Source organism: Mastigoproctus giganteus, chromosome 7 (assembly GCF_048544385.1).
Source record: "Mastigoproctus giganteus isolate SK-2022 chromosome 7, ASM4854438v1, whole genome shotgun sequence".
Taxonomy (NCBI): domain Eukaryota; kingdom Metazoa; phylum Arthropoda; class Arachnida; order Uropygi; family Thelyphonidae; genus Mastigoproctus; species Mastigoproctus giganteus.
In genome coordinates, this window is record NC_143581.1 from 228,289,368 (window position 1) to 228,312,579 (window position 23,212).

General features: G+C 38.4%; 1 protein-coding gene across 11 annotated transcripts in view; it reads left to right on the top strand.

Moving 5' to 3' along the window:
- Positions 1 to 220: 220 nt before the first annotated feature.
- The window catches only part of LOC150083758 (uncharacterized), a 999,111-nt gene continuing 976,119 nt past the window's right edge, over positions 221 to 23,212 (top strand). For all 11 annotated transcript variants that reach the window (XM_090377461.1, XM_090377460.1, XM_090377466.1 and 8 more), the window contains exon 1: positions 221 to 739. In XM_090377461.1, the coding sequence (XP_090233587.1) occupies positions 428 to 739 (312 nt within the window). In that variant the 5' untranslated portion in view covers positions 221 to 427. The remainder of the gene's footprint in view (positions 740 to 23,212) is intronic.

Consider the following 23,212-nt stretch of genomic DNA (forward strand, 5'->3'; position numbering starts at 1 on the left):
GTTGTTGATGGAAAAAGGCGTTCTTCCTTTGAGGAAGGACTTGGAAAACAGTTGTTTTCAGTAACGTGCAAGTATCTCGCATAATGTATGTAATCTCCAATAGATGGCGCGACTACAATCTTCATCCAAGTTTTGTTTCTCTGTATCTGTCTCCAGCTGTTGCACTATTTTGTGGTAGCAGGACGTTCGCGTGGGGCGCCCTCACAGTAGCAGAGGGAGCTTTACGGTTGAGTGCAGTGAGCGTACTTCACTTTGGTTTTCCGCTGTGGGTCGGGCAGATGGGTGTACGCGGAGAGGTGCCGCGGGCCGGCGCGTGCAATGGGGCTTTTGCTCGTGACTTGGTGTTTTCACGGAATAGTTGTGTCTTTGTCTAGAGGAAGCTTTGTATCTTTTCTTTCTTTTCTTGGAGTATTTTTCCCTTCGTGCAATGGAGGAGACGAGGCTCAAGATTAGCGAGGAGTCCTCTGTAGGGACAAAGCGAAACTCGAGGTTCAGGGAGACTCCGCATGCCGAACAAAACTCGCTGGCGAAAAGCACGTCTTGTGTAAGCGGCTCTAACGTCGTCCTGTGGCTGTTGTGTGGTGTGTCTTTAGTGCTTGTAGCGGTATGCGGACTACGAATCTTCCATCTGGAGGACCGGTTGGTCCAGTTAGAGAATAGATGTCAGCAGATGGAACACAGGATACCTGAGACGTCGCTAGAGGACTGGGAAACCCGAATAGAAGCGATGGTGAACGAGGTGAGTACTTTCACAAGTCATGGATAAATAGGGGTTATATTAAGTTTGAGTCTCGGATTTAGATATTGATCGTAGTTTATGAGATGTAAATGAGGGTGAAGTATTAAGATAGATCCGAAAACTTAGTGGGAGGCAAGAAGTAATGAGGTTGAGGGCATAAAAATTGTTGTCACAACAGGATCTTCAACTTTAACTGATTATTTCGATTAATGGATGGTTTTAGGTGAGCTGAAGTGCAAAATGGGATGAATCTGACAATGAATCAATACTAGAAGCGGTTAGGTATTTAAACCTGATCACCTCAGGTATTCATTCCTGAATCAGGCTAAGGCGAAGTTTCTCAGACTTTCTCTTCTTGCAGCTCCCCTCCATCAACCAAATCTGTTTTTAGTGGTATACCTCAGTTTACTAAAGTTCTTACCTACTTATTCCTTGGTAATTTCGATTGAATTGATATTGTCTCAAGTTTTTTTTTTTATTATTTTTGAGGGGGTGGGGTATGTGCCTCACACGTTGGAAATGATAGATTAAGGTAATGCTAGATAGACCAAGACAACTTATAATATATATATTGAAGAGAATAACGTTGAAATACTGTAATTAATAATTATTCTAACTAATGTTAATATTATCAGGTAAAATGGGTAATTAACTGAAAAGTAATTGTTTAACGATCAAGTCATTAAATAAGTATGCAATCATATGATTCACTGTTAAAAGTTATGAGTAAGTATATAAACTTACTATCGCATAATACTCGCAAGAAGAACTGCGGTTATAAAACTGACTTTAAGGTGAACACAAGTGCTATTTATAATTAGATTAGATGGTGATAAATTCAGAAAGTAGAGATAAAGTAAACTAGAGTTAGGGACGTGTTTAGTTGCACTTGCTGTAACTTGCTAGTATATACAGTATCTGAACAATTTTCTTTTTAGCTTACAACTCAGCATTACTATTGCTATTTTTTTTTATGTTACAAAGGAAATTGTCGTCTAACAAAACATAATAAAAGAGGCAGTAAAAAACCCTGGATGTAATGAAGTTGTCGACGACACTTAAAAATATTTGAAGATTTCCTTCCTTCTCTATAGCTTATGCCATTGGTTTTGCTTTCGTTCTTACGGAAATAATTCAGGTGCTTGAGTCGAAATAATCACATCAAAATCATCATGATTTTCAGTATTGCATCTCCTACCGTACTTCTGCAGGCCCTGAGTAGCTGAGTGGTCAGGCCCGCGCGTCCATAAGTACACGTGCCTTGAGTGATCGGGGTTCAAGCTCGTGACTGCTAAATACGGTGCTGTTTCTTGTATTCTGTCTATCTTGTGAACTTCCTCTGACCGTTTAGTCATCCCGGAGTATAAACAGAAAATTTATCTAAGAGGATTAGAGAATTGAATTTTCACTTTCGCTTAAACTAAAATAATTATATCAATATTGATGAAATCATACAATTACTGAAGATAATTAGCGAGGATTTTTAATTTTGGGGAATTAAAAATGTCCAAAATTAAACTATATATATTTTTTTAAAATTAATTATAAATTTTTATTTACATATACAGTATAAAGCCTATTCTGTAAATTCTTAACATTATAACCAGTTACATGTCATTGAGAACTTAGATTTCAATCTGTTTTAAGAAACAGTTTTTAATATTTAGTGGAATTTAGGTGGGCAGATGGGAAGGTAGGCCCGAATTGGGTGATATCATCCCACTTGGTGGCGGCATTCCAGGTGTTATGCACTTTTAGATCTGTTAAAAAGTAGCTCCCAACCCAAATTTCAGACATGCTTAAAGTTCGTATTCTTGTTTTTGTAAAATTCGGGTTCATTTCAGACACGCGTCAGCATCTACCAAATAGCTCAGTGAGGTACACGGAACTGTCATAAATCAAAGACCTTGTACGAGATGTAAACCAGCCCATGTGAACAAATAAACTCGTCTTTCGCTTACTAAGTTCCCATTCAGAAGTCAAGAGGGAGAGAATGCTTCCTCACAAGCATCCTTATCTCTAGAGGCAATTTTCTTTCAAGGTATTGTTCTTAATCCTTGATTCTTGAGATGGCCGAGATCATCTCTTTGAGGTGTGTGCTTGTATTTTCCTGCCAGGCTACAGATAAACGTTGAACACTGCTACGTTCCACCCCCACATGTCATAAAGCAACCACCCCTAGCTATAAAAGTTGAAGATCTGCTGTCAGAGAGCACATTAAAAACGGCATTAAAATTCTCATGCCTTTGTTATCGACGCTCTGGTACAGACGTTCCTAATATGTGCTCTTACATAGACGTTTTCACACCAGTGGCGACCTCTGGAACATTAATTTGTGTAAAGTGACGTGTCAGCTCATAAATGCAAATTGTACGCTGTCTGCAAGAATGGAGAAAGGGTACCCTAGACACTGAAAGATATGAGTGACATTGGACGATAAGGGACGCCTTGAAATAGCCTATAAATGATTCAATAAAAGCGAATTAAAAGCAATTGAAGTGTAAATTTATTATTTGCTTTTAAAGAATCCAAGATACCTCTGACCCAATTGGGTAACATTACAGAACTGAACAGCCTTCTCACCTTTCTAGTGACTCGTTAATCAGGGTATTAATAAAACATTTCTAAAATTATTCTCAATGTTATTTTTGGTTTATTTCACTTACTGCTAATTAAATCATCGATTGCAGTACGCCGCGCCATCTAGTGGCAGACGCAAAACTGAACAATTTTAGAGAAAATAATTGCCGAAAAGTTAATATTTTTTTCAAAATAGTATCGCCGTAAGTAATCGAAGTAAAAATTTTATAATTTATAAAGAGTCCGAATGAAGTATATTATCTCTAGTCTTGTTAATATAATTAATTATTTGACCAATCAGCTAAGTTAATATTTATGAAATATTCTTAAAAATTACTCTGAATATTATTTTCAATTTATTTCACTAAATGATCATTAGTCATTTATTGCAGAGCACTGCGACATCTAGTGTCAAGTAGAAAGCGGGGGAAGTTCGTATGCTAGAGTGATTAAAGTTTCAGTTGAAAATATATTTGTTTTTCTGATTAGTAACGTAAATAACAGTTCATAGTAAGTTTCTCAGGATAAATTACAAAATGGTTATTAAGCCACCAGGCCTCTTCAGCAAAGAATGTGCTTGCATTCTTTTATATGTACAGAATATTGTGTGCTGCAAACCTCGATAATGACGTCATTGGCGTTCTGCTATGGAAATCATCTGCGTTGTGAACAGTTACGTAATGAAGTCGACTTAGCTTGCGGTAAGAAATTAATTGGAATAGTTGATGAATATTAACGATTTTATAATGATTTTGTAATTCATTGAGCGATAGTTTCTCAACAGGAAATCATTTAATTCAATAAGACGGGAAATAAGGAGTCATAAAAAGCTAATTTCCTCTTAATTGCCTATTATAAGCCCAATGCGCAGAGTTATTCATGAATCCCAAATCGAAGTGTTGATGTTTGAATTGCCTCAGTTGTTTTTCTCATTTGGGATTTAAATGATATGAAGGTTGATGACTCCTTAATGGAGAATTAATAATTAGTGTGATACCTAATTGACAAAATATATGATCATTCTGTGCAAGCACGTTATAATGTTATGTGAAACAAAGTTCGGTGTTGTACGTGGACTATACAAAGAACATTAAATAAATGTGTGTGTGCACGCGCGCTGTATTTGATGATATTTTTGCCATAAAACTATTCTGTACTTTCTCAAGAAGCCGAACAGGATCGTTTATCAAAAGGTGAAATTTCCATAAACTCGAACCATATTATCTTCCTACTCGCTGTCAATAATAATTTGGTCTAACTGGCGTGCGTTACGCTTCGTGAAGTTTAATGTCCTCTGCTAATTATCTGTCAGAAGTTTGAGTGGTGGAACAGAAGTTCAGAATAAAATAGGCCTCAATTAGCGCATTTCTAATTTCAGGTGATTTGTGGAACTAATAATTATCCAGATCGATTTATATATTTTCTGGTATGTATGGGGGGGGGGGGAGTTATTCTAAATTTAATGTTATAGAGTTAAAAAAAAAAAAAAAAGGACTAAAGCATCCTGCCCACCCAAGATGTGCTTCTTCTATTCATATAATTCCCGAAAACATTTATTTTACACAACAGGGAGTCTTTATTTACGCTGGTCCTTCTGTACTACTTGAATGTGGAAAATTGTTTTCATGCACAATTAGAACTTTTAATGGACCCAGTCATGCCACTAATTTTGAGTATGCCTTTCATCTTGGTAAGACGCGCCTCAACGCTTGGGGATATTTTATATCGTGCGCATACCACTAATGGGGCGTGTGCTTTTCAGCGTATATATTATTTTAGCGATCTAACTTGCAAAAAAAAAAAAAAATAAAAAAAGAAAGAAAATAAAACAAAAATTCTTCGTGGCAGAGCGATCGCTTTTGTTAACAGAATGGTTCTTATGCTGCCTCAATAACAGCTAATTAAAAGTAGAGAAACAATTTCTGTGAACCGTTCAAGTTCATGGGGTCTTCGTCATTTTAATATTTGTCGTTCATTGCTTCCCGAAACTGAATCCAGTATGTAGGACCATTTGACAGTCCTCAAGTGCATCTGCTCAACATTGAATAGTACCCCTTTGAAACATCGGTCACATGTCCGACGTAATTCCTTGGGGGGATTGTAGACACGATATTAGTGGCGACACCTCGCATTAAAGGGAACCGCCTGCAATAAAGAACGCTCTGTGAACTGTTTTATCCAATGCGCCGTCGCGCGCGTACCACACAGCCCCGAGTGGGAAGTGGGTCAAGTAAAAATGACAGCCACACAGCACTGACAACACGCGAGACACATCGCGTACTGCTGACAACCCAATGAGACCCGGACAATAGGTGAGCCAACAATCAAGAAGGGGATTGAATTTTTTTTTTTCTGTTTCCCTCCCACTTTTCGTGTTCGCAGATTATATCTTGTAATTAGGCACATGGAAATTTATATATTGATTCGCATGTAGATCACGTATTCTTTTAAAATAAAATATGGACTCGTATGAGCAGGCCAACTCTGAGGTATTCATGCTCTGGTGTCCAAAATAAGTTTTAGTGTTCCGTTTCGTAAATTTTTGAATCGAACACATTGAAAATTTTAATGAATTAGAAAATTTTGTATATATTAAAGTACAAATACTTAAATAAGTGACATATATTGCAGTTATAATTATGATTTGTTGAAAAGAGTTATTACATAAAAATGTACTTTAATGTATACAAAAATTTTACTATAGTATATTTTTATATACAGCGTACTGTACTACTATAATTTACAATCTATGCAATGTATAATATACTTTAATATTAACAAAAATATATAACATAATAAAAATTACTAAATTTTTATTAATTATTAATAAAGTTTAAGGTTATTTTTAATGGTTTTTTATTAAATATTAATAATTAGTAAAAGTTGTATTTTTATTAATTATATACTTGAATATAAATATACAAGTAAATCTGAATATAAATATAAAACTAAAGGAAATTTATAATGACAACATTATTTTAACTAAATTTAAAGAAATCCCGTTTTTTTTTTTTTGGTTTTTTTTTATGCTTTGGCCAATGAAAATTGTCTAATAATTCTGTGCAGGTTGCGACTTTTAAATAACATGATTTCTTTCTTTTTTTTTTTCTTTTTTTTTTTTTTGCCTGACAGCTTTCTTTTATTTGGCTCAGTTCATATCTATTATTAAGGGATCACTTATAAATAAAATTATATATTAATAAAACAGTTTTAAAAAGTTATCGTAGCCTCTTTCTGTACATATTTTTTTCTTTTTCGAAAACAGAGTTTGCTATTTAGTGCATCTGTCTGATATTGTGGAGATACTTCGCCACGAGTTGTGCCATATCGGTATTGGACCATTCTAAATAAAAAGCGCTACTCCAATGGAGAAATATATACTACTACCTTCACTCACTCACTCGCACCCTCAGTTGTAACAAAGACACTCGCGTGGTGTCTATTTAATCCCCTGTTTTGTTTTAATTATAATAAAAAAAATTAATTTTTAGCATTATGCTGAATGAAAACAGTGATCTATTAATAATGATTTGCTAAACCCAATTTAAACAAAATCAAACGAGAATAAATGAGATAAACCAATAATAAATTTTTTATCGTATTTTTTGGATTTTCAAGGTCATCAAAATTACGATAAAAACTGAGATTGAAACTCTGACGCTCGCCTGGCGTCTGGCAGACGCAATGTGAACTGTATTTTTGCTAGCTGTTGAGGTTTCATTTAAAATTTCTGTTTATACTCCGGGACTGCCACACGGTCAGAGGAGTTCGCAAGGTAGAGAGAATACAAGAAACAGCTTGAATCTCTGTCACTCATGGCACGGGTACTTAAGCACCCTGACGACTCGGCTACGGCGGCCGTCTAACCGGTGAACTAAAAAGCATTACGACAAAATTGGGCATCTGCGCTGGCGTATTACAGACACCACGTGGGAATGGGAGTTGCTTAGAAGAAAGGTAGACGTTTTTGCTCACCTGGTTTCTTTTAAACGTCAAATAAAAATTATTTAATGTCTCGTAATTTATGGTATATTGAAATTAAAACAGAAAATACTGTATAATCAGTTGAAGAATATTGGTAGGGAAAGGTACATGTGAGGATTTGATTTTATTTCCAGATAAAAAAAAGAAAAATTTAAAATAAGTGGTGTCTGTCATACGCCATGCTAGCAGATTAAGGTTAAATAATTAAGAGGTATCGCTACCATTTCGCTGTGATAATTTTTATTAAAAAATAGTTTATTTTGTGAATAATGAAATGCTAATTTATTTTCTACGATTTTTTTTTCGTTATGATGATTTTTTTTTAAAGAAATTTCATTTTTATTTAAAAAAAAAGCTATATTATAGCTTTTAGGAATAGTTGCTGTTATTTCTGAGAAACTGTAAATTAAGATCATCTTAATTTTAATAATAAAGCACAGTCCTATGCACTGCCAAAAATGGACCGATTTTAATCAATAAATTAAAAATCAAAAGGCAGTTTTTTTATTTTTTTTATTTTTTTGTCCGCAAAGTTTCCATTGCCTTATTGTACCTTGAGATTGCTTGAATGGGATAGATTTCATACTGTTTCAAGTCCACGTATTTGCAGGCGGGGTTTGGATGTAGCTTTTCAGAAAGAAAAGCTAAACCAAGCCCATTGACTCCCTCCTTTCCTCTTATTGCAACTTATACCTGATACGACACGTTGTATAATTAATAATTTTATTATTTCAGCCTTATTGTTCTTCCTCCCTCCTCCATGAAAATTTCTGGCGATGCCAGTGGAAAGTGAGGAATAATTAGGTTAATTACAGCTAATGTCTACTTTGTAATTTTTGGTGAAACATCACCATTTCTAATCCTCCTGTCATTTGTGTGGATGTTGTTGGTAAATTCATTATGTACAAATTATGTACAGTATTTCACTTTTACATTCCTAGATTTTTAATTAGTTAAACTCTTCGTGGTCATTGTTTATATTTCCTGTATGTACATCAATCTTTCATATCAATTGGAAGTGGAAATTGAACTTAAATGATGTGTTTTTGCTGGGCATAGACATTATTTTTGCTTTATGATTACAGTATTATTATTTTGTAATGAAAACAACAAAAACGAAAGATACTGAATTCTAGCGCCCTGTGCGGGTCCATCATATTAGAACTGCATCAAAATTTGAACCTCACCGGAACCCGATCTGCTACTAAAAAAAAACAAATAGATAAATAAATAATAAACATACATAAATAAAATAAATGACGCATTAAGAAAACTTTTATTAAAATTTCTACACTTACCGTAATAATACAACAGTTAGCTGTAAATCATAATATGAATGCATAATATAATTTACAAATTTTTGGAAAGTTGCTGTGCGGAAACAGGACTTCCAGAGTTCAGCTCTACTTGTCTGATTTGGATTAGCATTAGGAGTGGCAAATGATGCACGAAAGCAAGCTTATACAGCATCAGCCAAAAAGAAAAAAAAAAAAAAAAAAAAAAAAAGACCTCAAATTTCTCCTATTCATTCCCCATTCCCTCCAATAGTTTGTCTAATACTTCTTTGAATTTATTTAAACTATCAACTTTCACAACAGATGGAAGTTTTTTCTAACAATCAATCACCATTGGCTGAAGGCAAACTTTCGCACATCTATTCTGCATCCGTCCTACCTCAATTTGAATTTGTGTTCCCTCATGTGCATAGTCTGAGCAAGAGGAACAATCCCAATTAGCATTGAACTTGCTCAATCCATTCAAAGCCTTAAACACCTAAATCAGATCACCTTGCAGGTGCCTAATCTCTAGATGCTGCAGTTTGCAAACAAACCTTTCTTGGTAAGAGCACCCCTTTGTTCTGCTCACCAATCTCGTTTCCCTTCTCTGTACTCGTTCTAGCAGCTCCATACTTTTCCTGAAATGAGTCCTCCAGACCTGTATGTAGTACTCAAGATGTGGACTGACCATTGCCTTATACAATGGGATAATCAATGTCCTGTCCTGGCAGGCTGTCTGCATTGCTCAGAGAACTTCTTATCTGATTGCACGATTACCTCCAGATCTTTTTCATTTTCTATTACCCTGAGTGTAGTACACAGTTTGTACTTTATTCTGGGGTTACTTTACCCATATGCAGTACTTTGCATTTATTAAACTTCAGTTGCCATTTCTCGGCCCATCTGCCTAACTTTTCTAGATCCTGTTGCAGTAGAATACTGTAATTACTGTCATTATTAACCACTCTTCCAAACTTTATATCATTTGCAAACTTGGACATTACGCCTGATATGCCTTTATCAGTATCATTGATAAATATAGAAAACAACGATCGGCCCAACACAAACCCTGGGGGACTCTACTAATAACATTATTCCACGAAGAGCAATGTCCATTGATTACCGTTCTCTGTCTTCTCCCACTCAACCACCCCTTTATCCATTAGCAGCAATTTGCCCTTAATGCCACACTGCTCCGATTTTTACAGCAGTCTTTTATGTGCAATGGTATCCAAAGCTTTCCTGATATCCAAGTATTTGATATCAAAATTATTCCTTGTATCCAGTTCCTTTGTGACCATATCGTAGTAATGTGGTCACAAAGATAATCCTGCATTACTTCTTTTACCAGTGACTCCCATTATTAGAAATCAAAATGCAGAAACGCTTTCATTTGTGGCACTGTTGGCAGGGGTGACGAGAATCCCTCTCGTTCTGCAACAAAGGGTCGAATGTACTGGTCAAAGACCGTACGAAACTGTATATTCTGAAATGTTACCTGTGTATCCACCCAGTTGTTACCCCAAGATTAAGTGATATTATGTGACTTGAGTAAGATTATGCAAATCACTTAATCAACCAAAACTGTAATCGCCGTTCAATTGAGGGAAGGCGCCCACTCTCTACCCTCAATTTCCAGCCCTTATTTCAAACTCTGAATATTAATTTTTTTTACTGTATTATTTTATATTTTCATGTACTTTTTATCCTTCGACTTGGCGCATCATGGCATAACTTGCCCATGCGCCATAAAAATTCAGCCGACCGGGCTAGCCAGGTGGAGCTAGAGATTTAAAAGTATATGGATCTTGAGGTGTATGATGTTGTGTTCTTCTGGCCATTTAGCCGCCAGATCCCAGCTGAGTCCCGACGTTGCCCACACTTCGCCCCGTGGAGGCAGACCAGGTACACTAGTATTACAGTTATTTACTCTGGCAGGCCCTGCCACCTAGTTTCCTGAGATTTCAGTGGCAAGGACCTTTAAAAAAAAAAAAAAAAAAAACGTTTGCGTGGGTTGATCGCTAGATTGAAAGACCGAAATGTGAGCGAAATTAATTTGGAGCTATTAAATTTTGACCTGTGGGATATACCCTGGCGAGCAGGTAGAGAGGGAGAGGAGACTGAAGACTGGGGGGGAGAAAGACAGAAGAAATGGGGTCAATAGAGGAGGCGACCCCATTATAAGTCAGTGGGGCATGCTCATGCCCCACCAGAAGGAAATCTGGGTTGGCGAGTACGGGAGGAGGCAGGAGGGGTAACCTCCTGTCTCCTCCCCCACCGCCGAGGGAGGGGGAAAGAAAGATGGGTCCAGAAAGAGCGCCGGCACCGATTGCCACTATGGCTGGCATATGCAGAAAGCTCTGCGGTCTCATTGGGCTGGTTGGAATTCAGCTGAATAGAAAGTCACTCATGAGGCTGTGTCCCGTCTGGAGGAGGTCCACATATCCGGTGTGCACTTTCCGTGGGTTATGTCCGGTTCGTGTGATCATCTTATCATGTTTTTTTTTTTTTTCTTTTTTTTTCCTTTTCCCTTCTTCCTCCATCTTTATTCCTTTTCCTTTCTTTCCTGAGGCAGTTAGTTGTTGGTTTGTACTGTTTGCTCTCATAGGTTATTCATTTCATGGTTGTTGCTGTTGTGGTGGTGGATGCGGGAGAGTCCGCCTTCTTGTGAAGAGGTCTTGCGCATATTGAGTGAAGGCACTATAAGTATCTTTTTCAGTTAGTATCAGATATTCCTGGTCTCTTAGCATTATTTGGGTGGTGGTTATAAATCGGCAGCGGAGATCCTCGTACAGTGGGCAGTCGTACATCAAGTGCCCCCATGTCTCGCGTAGACCGCAGTGGCATAGGGGAGTGTCACTCAATCCGAATCCATGGAGTTTTCCTCTTATGGCGCCATGGCCGGTCAACAGGTAGGTGGCGAGAAGTCCAGGAGAAAGCCAAGGTGGATAGTTTGGGTACACCAGTTGTAAATCAGGAATAAATCCGAATCCGAATCACTCAATCCGAATCCATGGAGTTTTCCTCTTATGGCGCCATGGCCGGTCAACAGGTAGGTGGCGAGAAGTCCAGGAGAAAGCCAAGGTGGATAGTTTGGGTACACCAGTTGTAAATCAGGAATAAATTTTTTAGTTATTTCACCTTTGGTTGATGTCTGCCAGCGGGTTTGCCAGCTCTGGTTGAGATGTGCGAGGAGACGTTTGCGTTCCAATTTGTGGTCAGTTTCAGGGTCCAAAGTGAAGTTCAGATGGTTAGCCTCACGTCCCTTGGAGAGTTGATATATTAGGCCGCGGAAGACTATTTCAAGGTCTAGGGGAAGAGTCCCTGTCAGGGCCTGGAGGGCGTGTGTGCTTACAGTATTGCAGGCTCTTGTTATTAAAAGTAATATATACCGTTGCGCGGTGTCCAGTTTTCTTCTGTTGACGGCCGTGGTAGCCTTCCGGTACCAGACGCCAGCGGCATACGTTATGGCAGGCAGGAATACGGCTTTATAGAATAGCTTGAGGGCTCTCCTCCGCAGGCCCCAATCCTTGCAGGAGACCCTCATGAACAGAGCAGAGTATCTTTTGATCTTTTTCTGTATGTAGGTCAGATGACCTACAGGTTACCTTTTAACAGTACTGAGCTGGTCTTCGTTGAGGATATGCGGAGATTGTTTTCGTCGGTCCACTTCTGTAGGGTGTCAATGGCACGAGTAGCAGAAGTTTCTAGCCTGGCTCTGCTGTCCTCTCGCAGTACCAACCCAAAGGTCGCGGGTTCGAATCCCGCCTCGGGCTTGGATCAGAATAAAATGCAAAAACTTTGGGAGGCGCATTATGGCCACAGAAGCCGATGCGCCAAAAACTAAAAAAAAAAAAACGAACAAAACAAAAATTCAAATGAAATATTTATATCCTTATTACCTCGAAGGAGTTTGGTTATGAATATATAATTTGTAAAAATAATTTTTATAAACAAGTAAAAAAAAATGAAAATGCAGATGATTTTGTGCGCATGGTTATAAACTATTGAAATTGTACAGTAATTTTAACTATCTCGCAATGATTGCAATCGTAAAAAACGTCTAAGCTGAATTTTTAGGAACTTTTAAAGAGGAAACTAATCACTTTTTAGGCGAATGTACGCAATTTATAATGATATCAGTATTAAAGTACTGTTGCGTGTAACTCAATTTACACAATAAAACTACGATACATTTCCTAAAAAAAAAAAAAAAAAAAATCAGTTTATGGGTTTATATGGATGGTTTTAAGTGAAGAAAAAAAAATTAAAGTTTAAAAATATACAGTAAAAGCATTCAGTTTCATGGACGTGTGCGAATTTCGCACCGACCGGGAAGTTGATTATTAAGAAGGGTTCTTCATCTGAAAAGAGACTTACGAATTTATTATTATTATTAGCTGTATGGTGCAAGGAAGCCTGAGGCTTATGATGCACCAGCCAAAAAAAAAAAAAAAAAAAAAATTCCCGAGTTAACCTGAGAGAGAGAGAGAGAGAGAAAGAAAGAAAGAAAGAAAGGAATCACCAAGAAAGAGAAGAATGATGATATCCAGCTCAGGACCCTGGGTGTGCCAAGCCCATACTCACCAGATGTGAGCCCCTGGGGTTTGAATCTAAATATCGAATATTTGGTATTATTGTATTAAAATTATTCGCATTCAAAAACTGGAACCGCAAAATTTCTGATGATCGACCTGCAATGCGGGTGACTCGCTGGTATCCGACTCGATGCAGAATTCTACTGGATCCTATAGTACCTACGAAACTAATATATTCATGGTGATATTGGGATACATGGTCCACCATTCGTTTCATGTTAACACCAGTGGACCAGCGCCACCTTAAGAACAAGGTGGCGCTGAGTGGACACACGACCATACCGACAGGTCCGCCACCACGGTGGAGGGAGGAAGGGTGGAATCCAAAGGTCCAAGGGGAGCGCATTGGCAGAATTTTTTGGGTGCTTTTAATGCAGAGACATTGATAGTGGAGCCGGGCCCTGCTCCTGTTGCCAGGGATGGGCACTGGGAGGCATTACCCATGGGGGGGGGGGGCTGCTCCCTGGTAGCAGAATGGCCTGCTCTTTACATATTACACTACGCATACGCACACATTTTTCTTAACACACTCAGGCCATTTATATGTGACGGAATTTTTTTTTTTTTTTTGCTTACAATCGAATTCAGGTGGAGATGGCCTGGGTGCCACCGTCGACAGAATTTTATACTGTATATATATATATGTATTGGCAGAATTTGTATTTTTGTTGATGGATCACAACTACCGAAGTCATAAGCATCATCATTTCAATCCAAACATGCGATATGCTATAGCTGCTTTAGGATACTTTTGCATTACAAACAGTAGATTCAAACCCCTTTATATAAGAAATTATGAACGTGGGGATATCGCTGATAATTTCCATAGGAGCGTTCTGCACGTGCAATATAGTTTCTGCTTTATTTAATATGCGTTCGGTTTTGGGTGATATTTTATTCACCTCTTTCGTGTGCAAGAATGTGATATACCTTGTTGGTAAAGAGAGAAAGAAATAAAGCTTGGGCATAGAAATTGTCTATGTCAAAGTTAATTGGACACCGTGAAACGTTCTCCGCAACTCGATAGATTTATTCGAGTTTATCAGAAAAGTGAAATTGTTGTATTTTTTACCCTATTACTGTACAAAGTCTGATATTATTCTAATTTAATAGAGTTTAATGCTAAAAAGTGTTTTATTGTAGTGTTTTTGATTATCGAACGCTCTTTTTTTTATTTTATTTTTTTTTTGTTCATTGCTTCAGTGAAATACAGCGATCTCCCGATTTACGAACATCATGCGTTTTTCAAAAGCAGTTCGTAAATCAAGAGCAATTTTCCATTGCATGTAAGTGATATACTGTAATGAGAAAACGTGTGCCAAAAAAAAAAAAAAAAAAAGCGTCTCTATTACAGTTTGGTCCATATTTGAAGGAACAGATGATGACGCAAGGACTCTGTTGTGTGATGCACTCTTTATTTAAATTGATTTACTTTTTCTGCATTCAGTACAATGTTATATCATAAAGTAATTGCTTTGTAATAGATAAAAAGAAGCGGAAGTTTTGATAAGGTTTTATTTCGAAATCTGCAATGATTGGGGAACCTCAGGGTTGGCCGATTTGAAATTTTATGCTGTATATTTTTAAAATTTATTTCTTTTCTAAAAGTTTCAGGGTTTAATAATGGTGTACTGTTCTGTATGTTAGACAGTGCTGCTGAAGGGACAAATGGAGCCCTTTACTTTAGCCCAGCAAAAAAATGAACAAAAAAGCAACTTTTATGTGCGAACCAAGAACCTTTCCTTTCTATGCATCGGCCACATCGTTCATTCATTCCTTCAAACAGTGCACGGCAACAAACAATATTCACTGCTTCAACTACAATATATGGTATGTGATTAGTGTAGATGCCGGATTTCTATTGGTCTGATTTTAATTAAATTTGGAAAGGCCGACAAATCATTCTAAAAAAACCAAATATAAAATTTTGAAAATTTATCCTTTGCGAGTTGAGTTATTACATGAGGACAGGACGGACGGACTAAGTGATAACTGCGAGATTTCTATTGGTTCAGTTTTAAATAAATTTGATAAATGCTCCACAAATCGTTCTAAAAGATGCAAATATAATATTTCTCGAAAATTCATCCACTGGGAGTTGAGTTATTACGTGTGGACAGCCACAGTAATACTAATGACGGATTCCTATTGGTATGATTTTAATGAAATTTGGTATGGCGTTACAAATCTTTCTACAAAACCAAATATAAAATTTTGTGATAATTATAATTCATTCATTGAGAGTCGAGTTTTTACATGCGGGAGGACGGACGGACAGAGGAATAATTATTGCGAGATTTCTATTGATCCGATTTTAACAAAATATGGGATAGCATGATAATTCTAAAACAGCCAAATATAAAATTTTATGAAAATTCGTCCATTGGTAAGGAAGTTATTATGTGCAGATGGATATGGTGAAGACAATAAGCGCTTTACTGATATATAGAGTACTAATATTCTAAACACTATATAGTACTGTACTTGTTTTTTTTTTTTTTTTTTTTTGCTTGAGTGTCTGTAGTTTCCTAAGCGAACCAGTGACTCTCTTGCCCCTGTTGGTATGTGTGTTACTGGTTCGCCATCGCTTCCCCCTTCCCCAACCCTTTGGCCTCTTAGTTTTCCTGCCGTTGATCTCACAAAGATTCATGCCAGCCCTGAAGCTAAATTAACAAGTAAATAAAAATATCAATATCAAATTTTAGTAATGTTGTGAAAGAAAGCTCTTCTGTAAAACTCTAATGTATTACAGAAGTACATACATTTTGAAAGTACTGTACTGTATTTCATTTTCATTAATTTAGCTTAAAAAAAAATATATATTTTAACATATTGTGCGGTTGCTGAAGTTTAAGCTAAAATTCGTAAATCTAATTTATCGAGTCAAAAATTCTTGTTCGCAAGAGTGAGTGGTCGATCGGAAGATTATCTTACCGTAATTCCAGTTACACACCCAATTCGATTCTTAATCAGATATTGTTGTACAATATTCTTAATTATTAAAATTAGATGAAATTAAATGGAAAACACTTAAGTCGACATTTCGAAACCTTTATCGACTCTGTAATGTTGAGAAACCCTACGTCCGTTCAAATATACTGAACTATTAGTTGCTTACAGACGTTGTTTCTGATTCCACTTTTAGGATTTTGTTATCAAGTCAATTCAAACCACTAAATACGATTGCATTTGCTTTCGTCTCTCCTTCAGAGAGAGAGAGAGAGAGAGTGAGACGAAAGCAAATTGTGTAGTTAAGTGTTATTTATTTAGTTTAATCTAATTCTAATAATCTTCACACTGTGCTTTTCATTCAGCGTATCAGAAATGTTCTTGTTCTTTGGAAAATGAATGCAGTGGTCATATTGAGAAATTAATAAATTATTTGTGGGCTAAAAGTAATTTTAATAAAATCTTTTACTTCCTTTGAAATTTTGAAAATACCCGTAGTTCCTGTAACAAAATTACCATTTTCTTCTAAATTTGGGATTTGTTAATATATTGTGATAGCTGTTTTTACCAACACGTTCTCATTTGCCTAGCTTGTCAAAAGAGTTCTGGTCCATTTGAGTGCGGTTTAGTTGATTGTTAATCATAGAGCCATTAGCGGGCTTTCTAAGAAAAACGACGAGTGCCAATGACCTCGATGTGGTGAAGAATTTAAATTTCTTGCCATGTAGAGCAGAGACAGGGGTGGGAAGGAGGGCAGACATATCATTAGAATGGGGGTTTGCCATCGATCACTAATAACATATGCATTGTTTACCAAACCAGGGCGAAGTGCTAAGACCAGTCTAGAGCACACACCAACACATTTGCATATCTACATACTCAAACAGAATAGGCGTCTGTGACGTATGTGAAACTGAAGTCTATTTGGTATTCAAAGTAGGAATAACTAAGAGACGAAGAATTTGCAGTTTTTATCAGTGAGAGGTAGATTTTTTTTTTTTTTTCTTTTGAAAATTTTGCTGACATGTTTGCAGAATTGAGTAGCGAGTTGTGTTCGCTATTTACTTACAATGCGCACAGTTAACTGTTCGCTTGTTATCGGGTTTATCGAAATATTACTCCGATGGCATCCTAAATAACGAAGAGAAGAGAGAATATGGAAACAGAATAAGAAACACAAGTCGGTTGTGTGACCGCGCATAAGGCGCAGTAAATGTCTGTCAGTTAGGTTCGAGAACTTCCAAAATTGGATGCAGGAGTTCAGGGGCTTATTGGAAGCATAGTATTGCGGATTTAATCAACCGACTGCCTTTAGAAGGGCAAGGGCGAAATTTGGTCCCTCAGCTGGGATAAAAATCTAAATTTCATAGTAGGACCTTTAATAATTGACAAAATTGTTTTCCCTTATTTGTTCGGTGGAAAATTAGATTCCATTATTCCCTCTGCGAAGATTTTGCTGACGAAGCACGCGTTACTGTCACGTGATTTGTGTCAGGAGTTATAAACAGGAAAGGATAATTAAGTATAACAGGGCATAGGCATGCATGTCGCGAACAATAACTTCACTTAGTGCATCGAGTAACAACTGATTGACACTCGAAGCTACTGAACATATCACGTGTCTAATAATAATCAGATGTGTGTAAATTTATAGCGTACTTGGATGAATATTTTCGCCTGGTGAGATACATCCTAGCTTTGGCTCGTGGTTAATGAAGTGCCAATACAGTACATCTTAAACTTGGGTACATCGTCCGATTCCACCATAAAATGTGTTCCCCTGCCATGTAGGACAGTGGTTCTCACTTTTTTCCTTCCGCCTCCTAAAAGGAATTCATTTCCAAATCTACATACCTAGGATTAACTACTGTATAACCATTTGTGAACTGATACAAGAGGTCATTAGTAAGAGTGAAACTGAAAATAGTATAAAAATATTAAGACATAATAAAGTAATGTAGTTTAGAAAGTGCTTGCTTTTTAAGACGAGAGAATTGAACATATGTAAATCGTTATTATTATTTTTTAAACCTAGATATCATATCAGGGAACTTAAACCATAAAGAAAGCAGTTTTAAATTGAGGTATAACAAATGTGGAGTCAATTCGGGTATTTATTCCAGGGATTTTGAAATTAATTTGCTGAAGTAAATTGCTTTCTTTAATGGTAAAATAAATTAAAAATAGCCCAAAGTCCATGGAGATCTTTCGAGTTTGAAGCACACATTTTATTGAGTCAGTTCCCTCTCCACACAGTTTTAAATGGATTAAAATTCATATTTCTTTCTCCCAGAACTCTTACTCCTCAAAGGGTGCTGTATGTAGTGTGAAAACCGCTGCTGTAGGCAAAAGAAGTAGACTCTTAAACTTATACCAAATGTGATAATTCCAGACATAGTTATGCATTTTAAGTGACTCTTTTGTTCAGTGTGGTCGAAGTATTTCTTGAAAACTTAAATAATGATGCAATTTTTAAAGATATCGAAAATATGCTTGTGCACATACTCCGCACTAGTTAGAAAATATGAATTAGGTGAGCAACGTTGTTCATACCAACTCACAAGGAGAATGGAAGTTCTGTGGAGAAATGCAATATGTGGGGAGCAAAATTTGCAGTATTCGGTCAAAAATTGTCTCCGAGTCCAGTGAGTTCGCCACTCGGACCTTAATACTAATACAATTTTAAAAGATTCACAGAAAATTCACACATAATTTGCTGGAAAAATTAAGGCCACTCTTTCATGGAGCAGTGAGGAATTCCTGTCTTAGGTTTTTTGGCTCACAAAGCCCTGGCCAACAACTGAGTGCTGGATGAGTGATATTCCCAAAAACTAGGTATATCAGTCACTTTCACTTAAAGACCTGCCATTTAAAGGTCATAATCGAAATAATCAATTATAACCTCTAAAAGTCTTATGACCAAGACTTTCGTGCAACTAGTGATGGTCACGATTGTTCCGATAATATATTTTTCTATCATTTAAGAAAAAAAAAAATAATAATGATAACAGCAAGGATAAAATGAAATATTTCATCAGAGTAGAATTAAACAGAAAATTGTTATTGATTACATTATAAATACAGCTGACAGTCATCTGACAATCAACTAACAAAAATAAAACTCTGATATCTAAAAATTTCAGTCAGTTTGTAGAGATAAACCATAGTTCAGAGAATAATCAGCTAGTTTGTAGCTGAATAATAATCACTTTGTAGAGATAAAATATAGTTCAGAGAATAATAATCAGTCTGACAGTCCAGAAAAGAATGCAGTCTGTGATCTCGGAAAAAAAAAGAAACACACACACATCTTTAGAAATATAAGTGAAAAGGCCTACGTGCTCTGGATTCATTATATATACACCGATGAGCCAAAACATTATGACCAGCGAGTCGTTATGCAAATCGAAGCAACTGCAGGTGAACTACGGCGCGTGCGCAGGTCGGGACACGGTATAAAAAACACATGATATTGAGTTCTGTTAATCAGTGTTACTCTTGTTCTTCAGATGGGAAAGGCAGCGGACTTAGCGAGTTTGACAAAGGCCAAATTGTAATGGCCAGATGACTGGGTAAGAGCATATCCGAAACGGCACGGCTGGTGTGATGCTCACAGTCAACCGTGGTTAGTAACTGGCGAAAGTGGTCCTAGGGGGGAACCCACGAGGTGTTGCACAACCCTGGCTCATCGATGCTCGAGGTGAGGGAAGGCTCTCCCGGATGGTATATGGCAACAGAAGGGTGACTGTGGTGCAACTTGCTGGTAATTGGAAATGCTGGTGATGGGAGTAATGTGTCACAACACACAATGTACTGTGTGTCACAACACACAGTATATTGAACCCTGCAGAAAATGGGACTGTGTAACCACAGGCTGCTCTGAGTGCCCAAGCTAACCACAGTTCACTGGTGACAGAGACTACAATGGGCATGCAAGCATCGAAACTGGACCTTGAGTTGTCGGAAGGTCTTCTGGTCTGATGAATCACATTTCCTGTTGCACCATGTGGACAGCCGGGTACGTGTACGTCGTTTACCATGGGGAAGTGATAGCGCCTGGATGCACCATGGGACAAACACAATTGGCGGCGGTGTCATGCTTTGGGCGATATTCTGCTGGAATACCCTGGATCCAGTCATCCATGTGCCAGGCACTCTGACCTCTACCATCTGACAAAAATGAGGATCCTCCGACCCGGTGTCAGAATGAGGACCCCGTCATTGTCCACCAGATGGAGAAGGTGGAATGCGCCCAGCCGGTGCCTTGCTTGGGGGGGGGGCACAGGTTGGAATGCGCCCAACCGGTGCCCCCCCCAAGCAAGGCAGAAAAACCGCAAGTGGACGGTTCCTGGGTCAGAGAGGGAAACTCGTTCCCAGACTGAGACAAAGGAACTGAAGGACATCATTGTATCCCAAAGGAAAGACCCTGCAACGAAAGGCAACAGGACCAGCCATTGAATCCTATCCTCCCCCAGAGTACCCTACACGAACAAACTCTATTTCTTAAGATGGCCTTGGAAAACATTTTCAAACAAAGTCTCTAAAGGATTACGAGCCCAAATTGTAACAATCTTTAATAAAATGGAAGCCCTTCTCTCTGACACCTATCTGGAAAGTAAAAGGGCAACTGTCAAATTACAAGCATACAACGAATGTGGGGCAAACCAAATGCCATAGCTCGCCCCCACATATGCACAAGTGCTGAGGACAAACCAAAAAAAAAAAAAAACTATTATATTAGGCCACCCGAATATTTAAATTCATCTGCCGTGCATTGTGTATTATGTCTGTAAATTGCGTGTGTTCTATGGTCCATTTGCCTGTTTTGCTGGACGAAAAACCTTGCTATCTACGGCTGAGACCGCGACTGACTCAGCCACGGAGTGAAAACACCCATTAAAGTTCCTCGCTTCATTGACGGGATTCGAACTCGGGCCTTTTCCACCCGGTGTGAGCAGGACGGTGACGATACCACTGTGCTACCTACGCAGACCTGTGCTGAAGACATCAGCAAATGCTCCTGCTACTGCAGCTGGTGCGAAACAAGACAAAAGAAAAAGTTTATTAAAAGCAAACCTTGTAATCTTGCGCCCTAAAGAAAATGAAACAAAAATGACAAGTGAAGAGATAAAGACCAAAATCATGTACACGATGAAAGATCATCTTGGAAGAACGAGAATTAGATCGATCAGGAAGATGCGAAGCACTGGAATTGCTATTGAAACGGAGTCACAACACACAGTACATTGTGTGATGAGGTATAGGGGATTATAGACAACCCTAAGATTACCATCCTTGGCCTAACTGCTGAGCCCCCGAAAAGAAGAGGCCCAGCAGCCAAAATCTTTGACCTGTATAAGGAAATTACCCACAGCAATTGGTGGACGAAATTTACCAAAGAAATCTCAGACAAACACTACCCGATCCAAGGAGCCTAATAAACCCAAGATACTCCACCAAGACCAGGAATAACAACACATGTAACTGGATAGTGGAGTTTACTCCCGCTGCCTGGCAGGAAGCGAGGACCCAGACTAGACTCTACGTACATTGGAGCTTCCATCGATTTAGGGAGCACGTGATAGTACCGAAATGCTTTAGGCGTTGCAGGTTTTGGCCATACCACCCATACCTGCAACCAAAGGGAAGCCCTGGAAAAGGTCACGAATACAACAATTGCCCGAATAAAAGCCAAAACCCAGTATGTGCAAACTGCAAAGCTATGAGAATGGAATCAACCAATTCACTCAGGGACCTGAAATGTCCATTATACATCAAGGCAAAGAGTATCTACCAAGTCAGAATCAACTTTGGTAATATGAGCTAAAACGAACAGCACCTTAGAGGTTAGAGTTTTCCAACACAATGCACAGCGGGCCAGAACGGTGGCCGAGCAGCTCCATGTCAGGGCAGGTGAAGAAGGTGTGGATATCCTCCTGATCCAGGAGCCATACGCCTTTGCTGAGCAACTGCGAGGTTACCCCCTGACATATAAGCTGATCCGAGCAGACAACAAAACACCTTGGAGCCGCAGTCTTAGTCCGCAATCCTAATAACAGCTACCAAAATAACTGAATACTGCACACACATAATTTCCCCAATTGGCTCATTCTATGTGGTGTCCCTATATGAAGGCGATATCCCGGCCCTGGCCGGGATATCGTCTTCGCCACCAGTTACTTACAGTGCCGCTTAGAAGCCCTCCCGAATCAGAAAATAATAATTGGAGCCAACGTGAACTGTCGCTCACCTGCATAGTATAGCACCATGCAGAGTAGAAGAGGGACGCACAACGGCGAAGTTCTTGACAATACATAGCTGGTATGCGACTCGCAATCTTAAACCTGTGGAAACAATTGCCAACATTTTGCAACACCCTAAGGTAGGCAACAATTCATGTCTCACCCGCCACCTCCAACATGGCTGCACACATCATTGACTGGATGGTTGAAAACTCATGGACTACATCTGACCATAGGGTCATCTCGTTCAAAATCGCAAGGACACTGATCAGGACTCTGATTGTGAGACAAATTGAAAACAGGTACGCCCTCACAAAAGCAGATTGGGAAGCCTTTGCTAACTTCTTAGACTACTGTAAGAAGCAAACAACAGCAAATGGAAAACGAAACTGTTCCAGATGCTTACAACGGAATGTTACTGAGATGATAACGAACATAGCTGGAGCCGCAATCGGGCCGAAAAACCTCATTCCCGGCACAGTGCTGTGGTGGAGCCGAGAGATAGAAGCACTAAGAAAAGAAACTGCTAAAAGAAGAAAGGAATTCCAATGTGCCCGCAGAACTTGGCCAGCACGAAGTGGAAGAGATGAGACAGCGGTACAAAGCAGCAAGAAACTGTTACACAAATCTAAGAAAAGTAAAAAGAAAGCCTGGGAGCAGCTAGTTTCGACCTCACCCCTGAGGGATGTTTTATAAAGTTGCCACCTACAAAACTCTCTAGCGGAGAAGTCTCACTACTAACAAAACCCCACAACACCCAATGACAACAAGGTGGGAACAGTCAATTAATAACATTCTCGACACTGTATTCAAACAAATGGCACTGCCACTCACCGAACACCA